Below are 10954 nucleotides of genomic sequence, written 5' to 3'. Positions count from 1 at the left end.
AAGGACATAGTTGATGGATTTGCAGCAATGGGATTCCCAAACAGTGATGGGGTGATAGCCAGCACACGCCATCCTTATTTTGGCACCAACTCACCTTGCCATCAAGTGTATCACTAGAAAGGACTACTTTTTTGTGATTTTGTATGCAGATCACTGACAGACACTTCACTGACATCAGTGTGGGCTGGTCAGGGAATGCATGATGCTTGCATGTTTAAGAACTCAGGACTGTTCAGAAATCTGGAAGCAGGGACATCTGCATATCAGTGAGAAAAATATTCCAATGGTTATAATTGCCAGTTGTTTCTTTCATAATATCTGCAAATGGGGAAAAGCTACCTCCGTGGTGGAGGCCAGAGGTGAAGCAGCTGTCTGCTGACTTTGAACTGCCAGACACAAAGGCCATTACAAGAGCTAGATTGTGCTTTGGCCCTGATGTTTTGGGGGCTGTTAGGAATTTTATACTGCTGTTATACATTTATAAATATTACACTATATCTTTTGGTGAACCTATGAATTATGAGCTGCTTGCTGTACGTATATAATTATTACACTGTGTTTCACTGAACTTGTGAGTTCTGTGGTACTGTACAATTACAATTAGTGAGTGTTTTGAGTACTGCTATACATGCTGATGTATGTTATGAACTAATAAAGATAAGTTTAACTTTCTATTTTTTAAAAATATTGTGTAGAAAAAATCGTGCCAAAATCCAATGCTGAAATTAAAAAAATATATAAAGTTTTAACATAAATTAATATAACAGAACTTTTAAATTAGAGTGGCAGAAAAAGTCCCTATCACTTTCATTGCACAAATGTAGTCCATTTGGCTACACCTTCACCAACCATGTCTCTTACAGGTCAGTGTATTTAAAACTGTGGTTGTCTGTATTTTCACCCTGGAGTGGAGTTGGTAGGGGTAGGTTTGTGGTCCATGCTGCCATGTGGAATGTGGCAGGGGTGCAGGGAGTTGCTACACTAGTCTCAGATGCCTGCATTGGGTGGTGAGTCTGTCACAGTTGGATCTGTTGATCAAGAGTCTGCAGCATGTGTGTCTGCTGCCTGAGAACCCACACCATGTCCTGGTGCATCTCCCTCTCCTTTTCCTGCTGAGACTGTTGGGACCTTCCTCCTGTCCACTCTTTCCTTTGCCATATTGTCTGCCCTATTGACTCTCCAGGCCCTTTGTTCATGGGCCGATGCAGCACTGGCTTGTAAGGTCTCTCTGAACATGTCTTTCCTAGTCATGTCTGTTCTCCTCCTTATCATGGTCAGGCATGCTGCAGGTGTGGTGGTATCTCTCAAGACCTCAGTGGCAGCAGCTACAGGTAAAACAGACAGACGTATCATTGTATTTACAGTCACAGCAGAAAGGGAAGTATAAGTCTCAAAATTCCCTTCACTTATTCCCATAACATTTTTCAAATAAGTCATGCTTATTGATACTTCAGCTTTGGAGAGCAAATCATCACTCTCCAGCCCCAGCCATGGTAAGTATGGCCGGCCAGAGGTGGAAGGAGGAGAATGAGGAGGAAATTAAAATTTTTCGTTGTATGAAACAATACAGTTGTGGCCCATATGTTCATGGTATGAGTATAGGGCAATGGCATTGAATACTGGTACTATTTTCAACAGGTGGTAGTGATTTTAACTGATATCTCACTCCTGAGGGTGACAAAGGCATAGAGAGCACAGCTGCTGCTGGTATCCCAAAGCCGCTTGGGTCTGTGTGCTCCGCCGAGATGGAAGGTTCGTATTTTTAGATCTTTGTAGTAAGAAAAGAGCAGCTGGACGAGGAAGTGCCCGCGCAAGCAGTTTATTTAATTAGCACTTTAAACTATGAGAGTTACAAATCTTAAACTATTGCAAGCTGTTTACAGTTGGGAGTCAGGCGCTTACCAGAATGAGGGTGAGGAGACCCATTCTTCACCCTGTGAAGTGAGTTGCAACCAGAGAACTGACCTGCCCAGGGCATCCGCTAGCACCTTGACGGATCCACGAAGAGCCTCAACAGGGCGGTGCCCGAGGATCCCTAATGTACTTCTTTTCCCAACTACACTAAGTCGAGAAACAAGCTGATTGGTTACATCTCAATCCCTTTGGGGATTGGGTCTTAACACTTGGTTTTTGTTATTCTATTGGCAGTTAGCTAGGAGCCAATCCGCAATAAGATGATGTTAGTTGTTTGTTGCTAAAGCTGAGCTGATCAGCAACTCTATTGCTGCATTGGTCTTGTGGTCAGCCTACTTCTATTTTTATCCCAAGGGTATTTCCAGGCCTGGCCCCTGAGAGGCCTACCAATTCTTATGAAGCCTGCAATTGGTTTTAGGGCCTAGTCTTGCCATGCTAAGCTGTCCTTGCGTTACAATAATCTTGTGCACCCTACAGTCTGTATGCCACTAGTCTGTTGACTGCCATGGTGCCTGATGAAGTCATCGTGCAGTGATATGGAAAATTATCCTACCACGAAGGAAGAAATAAGGCTGTCATCCCTAGAAACCTTTGGGAAAGGATTGCAGAGCATCTACATGAAAGTTTCATAAGTTCTCTCAGGAGGATACACAGGACATCCCTGTGTACATCAACAGACTCCTCTGCAAGCCAGCCCCCCTGCTGTAACCCTACAGGGGAATGAAAATCAGATAACCACTCTACCTTTGTTTATTGTACTGCCCCCCTCTTCTCATATGAATAAACAATGAAAAGTTGATACCTGTGTCCTGTTAACTTGCGGCTTGGCTGGGCACCATCTTTAAATTTAACCATTATAAGGTACAATGCATGCACACACCTTCAGTTCCTTCCCCTTCATCAGGTTCATCCATGCTTGGCTGGTGGGACTGGCTAGGTTGCGGTACAGTCTTAAACAGGTCCTGGCTCGTGGCATAGCTGGACACTCCGCCAAGTGTCCTCTTCTCCTTCCTTCTCTTCCTTACTGTTCGCTGCAGGGGTCACTAGCAGGCTCTTTCAAAGTATCTGTATGGTGGTCTGAGGGATTCTGGTGGGGTCTTTTCCAAGAACGGCATGCAGCTTGTAAAAGCGATAGGTCTGCCGTGCAGCACCAGATCAATTGTTGGTCTCCCTGTCTTTGTGGTATACCTGCCTGAGTTCCTTCCATTTCAAGCAGTACTGCTGCTAATCCCTTTCATACCCCTTCAGTTGCATCTCTTGTGCAATTTTTTTTGTAGATGTCCATGTTTCTTGCACAGCCTCTTCGCCCTACAGGTCCAGGAGATGCAATGCCTCCTGTGTACTTTAGGTGGGAATGCATTTAGTATGTGGAGCTCCAGGTGGGAGTGCATTTAGTATGTGGTATGGTTGGCAGTTGGGCAGTTGCACACAAAGAAAAGCTGCTAGGTTTGCTCACCAATAAGGAAAAGTCATTTAAAAAATACACTGGGGTGGTTTCTGGTTTCCATGACCCTTGAGCAGCAGAGTTCACAACTGTGACCAGAGTGGTCACTGTTGCAGGGACCTGGGCATTCTAGGACCGTTGCTGGAGGACTGTTAGAGTTGGCATAGCTTGATGCAGTGTCATATTCACTGTGTGAACCTCTGTAGGTTGACTGTGGCTCCAGGCTGCTTAAGCGGGTGGTTTTACTGCGTCACTATTTACGAGCCACTTATCTTGGCTGTAGATAAAATTTGAGTGTAAACACAGGTACAAATAGGTTGACGCAAGGCAGATTTCATTGACCTAACTTTGTAGTGTAGACCAGGCCTAATTTTACTACACTCTTGGTAGTAAAGTTATGCACATGTATAAGTGTTTGCAGGATTGGAACCTAAGACAAAGGCAGGAAGAGAAATAGGTAGAGAGAGGTGAAGAAACTTGCCCAATGTCACACAGCAGGCCATTGGCAATAAAATCTTACCAAGACTATTTTTTTAGTTGTATCATGCGTATCAGACAAACTGTAGGACATAAAGTCAACATCTTGTGCATTACAATAGCTGCCATTGAAAATCCAGACCAACTTCCTAATTTTGTTCTTGCATTGAAGGAAGAATTTTTTTACTCAAGTGATTGTAATATTTGATCAGAGACTTCGCCTGTAGGTGTTTAATTGCAATAAGACTAAATAATATATTTGCATATATTTTTATAGGTTTTACTCAAAACAACAGCTGGAGATATTGACATAGAGCTATGGTCAAAAGAAGCACCAAAAGCATGCCGAAATTTCATCCAGCTTTGTATGGAAGGTAATGACTGAGTAGGACAGTAGTTGTTGTTAGTATTATTTAATCTGCAGTATTGGTGACTTCTTACATTTTATGCTTTTTCATAAAACAGGAATCAGAGCAACATTACACTAATGTCCACAGGAATTGACGTAAAGACATAATGCATTGCGAAACACGTTTTTCAAACCTATAGAAAGAGACCTTAGACAAAGAATTTTAAAAAACATTTTAAATATGTTTATGAACATGTGGCAGTTATTACTGAACTACAATACATGAGAGGTTTAGGAGGTCTTACTTTGTGGGCTTATTGTAACATGTAACTTATGTTCTCCAGTAAACTCATGAAATGGTAGCCAAGCTGTCCAAGGAAGTCTCCTGAAAAATTACTTTGTGCATCACTTTCCTTTTCCTGTTTGTGGATTCCTATTTTCTTTCAAAAACATTTGGAGTTTTTAATATTTCATTGTGCTGCCATTTGAGTGGTGGGAGCACTGTAATCCAGATAAAAGAAATGGGATTTCAGAATTAAAGGGTCTACCTTGGGAAAACTACACTGTAAGAGGATGAAGGAGCTTGTTATGACACAGGATCTCCAGCTGGTGCCACTAACCCTTGTATGTATCTTTTAGGGGTAAGGTACCTCAAGAGCCCTTCTGATTTACCATTTCTTGGAGATATCCTCTGTTCAGGAGATTCTCACTCCTGTGTCTTGTGTCTCCAGCATAAGTCAAGCCCATCATTTCTTGTACAGCTAGAACATATCTGTCTGAAAGAGGTTTAGTTCTGGTGTAAAGACTTCAAATGATGGAGAATCCACTACATCCCTTAGAGAGTTGTTCCAATGGTCAGTTACCCTAAATGTATGTTTTGGGTTTTTTTTTTTTTTTTTTTTTTTAAGTATTATGTATTTCTAGTCTGAATTTGTGTAGTTTCCATTTCCAGCCATTGGATCTTATTATGCTAAATTAAAGAGCCTTCCACTGTTGGAAATCTTCCCTTGCAGGTTTTATAGATGGTAATCAAGTCACCTCTCAGTCTTCTCTTGGAAAATCTGAATAGATTGAGCTTCTTACCTTTCTAGTTGTAATGCAAGTCTTTCAGATCTCAAATCACTCTTGAGCTTGATTTTTATGAGCTCTTTCCAATTTGTGAATATTGTTTTTGAAACTGTGATAAAGTCAGATTGGAGGGCTATAAAAGAGTACTTTTTTTCCCATCAACATTTTAATTGCAGTACACGTTGTACAAAATTAAGTCTGTCTAGTCAATACATAGACAAAATAGCACTGTGTTTAAAGATAAAGCTTTTGGCAGAACAAGGCCAAGCTATTTGATGCTTTCAGTGAAATGTACATTGCTATAGCCTATTGTTCATTTTCATCTTCAAATGCTTCTAGGTAAAGTCAATATTTAGGTCTTTGCTAGTCCAATAACACCACAAGCCAGATGAGCACCAGCATTGCCAGTTTTGGAGCTCTCCTCATTTCCCCCTTTACCCAAGTTGTCCTCTTTCTCATGAACCACCATTGTACGTCCAATAATGGAGTTTGGTCCAGTAAGAGAAATTACAGAATCTTTAATAAACACTTCTGCCACACCTTCTTTATTAGCAATCACATTGTCAAGATCTCCAACATGCCTCTCTCTATCCTGTGGTCCACCATGTTTTTTGCCTTCAGGATTGAAGTGAGCACCTGCACTGGTACATCCATTAGTGTTGTCGTCAGATTCATGGACATGGAAGCCATGATTTCCTTCAGTCAAGGGCAGGTATGTCAGCCCTAGGATGCTTTTCCCTGCAGGCCTGGGAGAGGTTACTACAGGTTAATTAGAAACACCTGAACCCAATCAGAGCCTACTCCAGGCCTATTAACCCCCCCTTCCCCCCCTGCCTCTGCTAGAGAGAAGGGGGAGAGAAAGACACAAGCTGCCAGAAGCCTTGTGGCAGCAGGAGGAAAGACTTCCCCATAGTAAGAGATAGTGCTTCTCCACAGGAGAGGAGCAGCAGAAGAAAAACCCAGGCACCAGCTTGGGAGAAAAAGGCTAATACTGCTTTGACCCCAGGGCGACACGGCCTGGTCTACAGCTGCAGCGGAGGAGCCAGAGAAAAGTACTCCCTGGGGTCTGGGCAATATAGACTGACTGACTGACCTCCCTCCCTGTGGGATGGAGGGGCATTCCACAGGCCCAAGCCAAGGTCCTCGCTGCACACGCTGATGGAGAGGTGCTGAGGGAAGAAGCCAAGGATTCGTCCAGGGTGGGGTAGATTTACTCTGGCCCATTCCGCCAGAGGAGGCGGCCGTCACCTTGCAAGACTGAGGGGCTGCTTTGCCACAAAACAGACTCTAGAACTGGATTATTTTAGTAATGGTCTCACTAATGCCATATTCAGAAGTAATACCAACTCCTACTTGATAATCCCCTGTTTATATGTACAAAGATCTGTCTAATCCTCTTAATAACTGCATTGCAGTTGGAGCTCAAGTTTGGTTGGTTATCCACCCTGACCTTGAAGTCTTTTCAGTCACTATTTTCTGGATACATTCTCCCTCCCCGAATGGGGGCTGTTTCCAGAGGCCTAAACCATGCACCAAGGAGAAGCCAATCCCTCAAGAAACCATACCCAACTGAGACTATTATAGCAGTGAATGTCACTAAGAAGAGCACTGTTCTCCATGAGCTAAGAGGATGACCCAGGAAAAAGACAATGTCAATCTTTTAAGCGCTTCAGAGATTGAGATTGTCTTTTTCCTGTGTCACTGCCTTAGTTCATGGAGCACAGTGCCCTACCACCTCCAGGGAGCATCTGTCATGCTTAATACCACCCTCATCCTCCTAGTCACAGAGGTCTGCAACCCAGAAGTTATTTTTGATTCCCTCACCCCCATATTTGTCCAAATCCTGCCACTTTTTCCTCCATGGCTTTCTATCTGACCCTTCAATACTATCTAGACAGCAAAAGTTCTTTTCCAAGGTCTGGATCACATCCCATCTTATTTACTCCTAGACACCTCCTTTCTTGCTGGATTCACTCCCTTCCTATGATTTATACATGTTGTCCTCCCCAACGAAACCCTCCATAGACTTGCCTTTCTCCATGGCATCAAGTTCAAGTTTCTTGTCAATTCCTTTGTGGACCTAAATAACTCTGTTCCTCCTTAGTTATCCACTCATCTCATTGTGTTGCCCCAATGTGCTAATTACACCAGCCATGGATACTTATTTATCCTACAAATGCCTCCATGTGTTCTTCCACACTGTCCTTTACAGATGGAATGCCTTCCTTGAAATCCGAAAGGCAAATACACTTCTCCTTTTTAAGACCCACCACTGCTGTGATGCTTACAAGCAAATAAGGAATTATTGACAGATTAATAGTTTGAAAGGCCATGTGGACCATTATGATGATCTAATTTGACTTCCTGATTAACACAAGAAAACGAACCTCACGTAGTAATTTTTGTATCAAGTCCATAACTTCTGCTTGAGCTATAGCATATCTTTTAGATTGGTTGTCTGTCTATATATATTAGAATATTTAGATTTAGAGGTATATGAGGATAGCTTTTTAATTTTTTTTTTTTTTTAATTTTCAGAAAATAACTCCCAAAAATCCTTTAAAATTATTTGGAACATCAAGTTGTATCTTTATAGCTAGCCTATGTTGCTGCATCATTTTGTTAACTTTTTCATCTTCCTTCCCCCTCATCTCCCAGACCCTCCTATTTTTTTTGTTTTTTAATTTATCTCTTTGTCATCAGCTGTGTTCCTGTTTGTTTCTACAGCACCTTGAACAATGGGACCTTTGAGCACTGCAATAATATAAATAAAAAGAGTGACTTCTCAAGAAAAATAAACTGTCCAAATGCTATGAAGTAATAATTTTACACTGATAATTAATTTGAATATCTGATTTATGGCATCCAGTTTTCAACACTATCCTAAACACTCCGAGTGGGGAATAGTGTATAACTATATCATAATTATGAGGCTTGTTTGGAAGGGAGCAAAAGTTCATGTTTTATATGAGGTTATTAGAAAAAGAATAAAGTTTGTTTTCAGTAGTCAGAATAGTAACATTACTAATATGGTGAAAAAATGTTTGAAATATATAAAGACTTCTTGAACTTGGTGTATTTTAAATGGAAATATCTCCGACTACGGTATAAAATTTGTAAGTCATCCATTGTCTTGAAACATCATCATCTTTTTTTAAAATAACCTGCTGCATATGTCAAGCAGAGTTAAATGTTCCCCTCCCAGAAGCTGTTTTGATTTCCCTCTAATAAAACTAGGAAGCACAATAGACTCAGTAATTCAGAGTCTGATTAGAGTACCATATAAGGTGAAATAGATGAATACTTGTCAATGTTGGTGTGTAGCCAATGAGAGCCATTTGTTTGGCCATACTACATTATAGATGTATATGAAAAACTTTGGTCATAAAGTGGGAAGAAAAGAATGAAAGGAGGGGGGAAAAAAACCTTCCTTACTCAGAGTGTGAGAGTAGAGACCTATTTGGTCAATTTAAGAATTTTATACTCTAACAGCTGATCTGTCAAGTCAGGATGGCTGTTGATTTAGCAATATTGATAACATGCCTTCTCATGTTCTTATTTTTTTTTTAAGACTGCTCTCTTTATTTCCTGTCAGTTACGTGATAGTGGTGTTATACTTAATTTCTTGAACACTTGATAAATGACAAATTGGTAAGAAATTATTTGCACAGGAAAAACCGAGCATTATAACAAATCATGTGTAGTATGCAGTTTATTTTTTCTCGCATTTATTGATATAGTTTATATGTGGTTTCTAGCTCCATTAATTGATATAAACTAAACTGCAGGTTAGGACATTAAGAATTACCCCACAACTTTGATTGTGTTGTGACTGTTGGAAATATAGTGCTAGAATATTCCTACTCTTTTAAGATCCTGATTATTAGATTTGAGCAGAAGTCTAAAAAATAAGGAGATACTGTAGAATAAACACAGGCACATTGGACTTAATTCTCTTTTTATGCTGGTGCTCATCAGCAGTAACTCAACTAAAGTTGTTGGTAAAACGAGTGTATGGGACAAGAGAACGAGGTCTATTAAGACTCTCTGGGAGATGGCTTATTTTATTTCCAGCTTTTAACTATCAATATTATCCTTTCAGTGACATGTAGTGTCTTCTTGTAGCATAAGGCCTTGTCTGCACTAGCACTTATGCAGGCAAAACTTTTGTCACTCAGGGGTGTGAAAAAAACATCTACTGCTGCTCATTTAGATGGTTTTTAGGTCGGCGGGAGAGCTCTCTCCTGTCGACATAATGTGGCTACACAAGCGCTCTTGCAGCGGCATAGCTGTGCTGATACAGCTGTGCCGGTGTAAGTTTTAAGTGTAGACTAGCCCTTAGTGTGCAGCAGCACAGCAAACTGTTCTGAATTGTGTATTGAAGTGTTTAATTTTGAAACCTTTGTCTTGAAATTTTTAAGATGTTTACCTGATCTCACAATTTATAGTATTTCCCAATTCATATAAATGGGATATTTTAACATTGATTTTCAACTTCTGTTTCAATTTTCAATAAAATACCAGTCTTTGAGTCAAAGCTTGAATTCTAATTTCTGTATGCATAATAATATCTACCTCTACATCAGTAGACCTCAAAGCACTTTACAAAGGTGGTCAATATAACTATTATCATTTTACAGCTGGGGGAAACTGAGACACAAAGTGGTGAAGTGACATGCCCAAGGTTACCAGCCAGCTAGTTGTAGAGCCAGGAATAGGTTCCCTGAGTTCCACTCTAGTGCTGTATCCACAGGGCCACATTGCTTATCCTATAAGTATACTTTTAGAATAATTAAAAAATACCTGTACTAAATATTCTTTTCCTATATAGGTTACTATGACAACACAATATTTCACAGAGTTGTGCCTGGTTTTATAGTGCAAGGAGGAGATCCCACTGGTATTGGATCAGGTGGAGAGTCAATCTATGGGGCCCCCTTCAAGGTAAATATCTACATAGCTTGTTTTTAATTACTTTATATTCACTTGCAAGTGACTTTACTAGTGGGAGAGATTGCTAAAACAAACCACACACAAGCAATTGATCTTTTCTCATGTATAGTGATTGCTTACACATCTTGTTTCTCCATTTTTGCACATGCATTTTTGCATGTATAGTTCTAAAATTTGTCTGTATTGTACCCATGGTACTAATATAATGTGTTAGCCTAGTAGCACAAACTGCATGAGGAAAAGTGAAAATAAGATACGGTAAGAGGGAATGAAGAAAAGTGGAACCAAAAGGGTGAAATGAGTGTAAAATTGTGTCTGTTACCTAAATGTAAAAACATTATCGAAGTGATTTCAATGTTTTTTCCTACTAGACCTTCAATAGAGCAAAAGGAAATCAGAAAGCATCAGGTAAACTTGTGTGGAATGTTGCAATAAAAGAAGAGTCAACAGCTTTCAGATATCTTCATCTTTTCTTTCCCAGACTGCAATGAGTGAATAATGCTTTCCAGTACTTGTTGTATTAGTATTCTGGCAGCAGCAAATATTCAGAAGTATGGACAGATATTTGCATGTGCCAAACTTAGATGCAGAAATACTCTTATACTTGTGCAAGTTTAGATCTGATGAGCACAGGTCTATTAACAGCCCTATCTTAAATATATGTTCACTTGGATATTTGCATATGTAAGTTAGAAATCATAGAAATACAGGGGTGGAAGGGATCTCGAGAGGTCTTCTAGTCTATTGCC

The 10954-nt window shown here is 40.3% G+C and overlaps 1 protein-coding gene across 3 annotated transcripts in view; it reads left to right on the top strand.

Annotated features, from left to right (window-relative positions):
* The window catches only part of CWC27 (CWC27 spliceosome associated cyclophilin), a 183999-nt gene that overhangs the window by 1594 nt on the left and 171451 nt on the right, over nucleotides 1-10954 (top strand). For 2 of the 3 annotated variants that reach the window (XM_067569143.1, XM_067569144.1), the window contains exons 2-3: nucleotides 4113-4209; nucleotides 10084-10196. In XM_067569143.1, the coding sequence (XP_067425244.1) occupies nucleotides 4113-4209; nucleotides 10084-10196 (210 nt within the window). The remainder of the gene's footprint in view (nucleotides 1-4112; nucleotides 4210-10083; nucleotides 10197-10954) is intronic. The other variant, XM_067569145.1, reaches the window with a different exon arrangement.

Source organism: Emydura macquarii, unplaced genomic scaffold, assembly GCF_026122565.2.
Source record: "Emydura macquarii macquarii isolate MOO-44397 ecotype Brisbane River unplaced genomic scaffold, CSIRO-AGI_Emac_v2 contig_2897, whole genome shotgun sequence".
NCBI lineage: Eukaryota > Metazoa > Chordata > Testudines > Chelidae > Emydura > Emydura macquarii.
The sequence above is the reverse complement of the archived record's forward strand: the minus strand, read 5'-3'. Positions and strand labels throughout refer to the sequence as shown.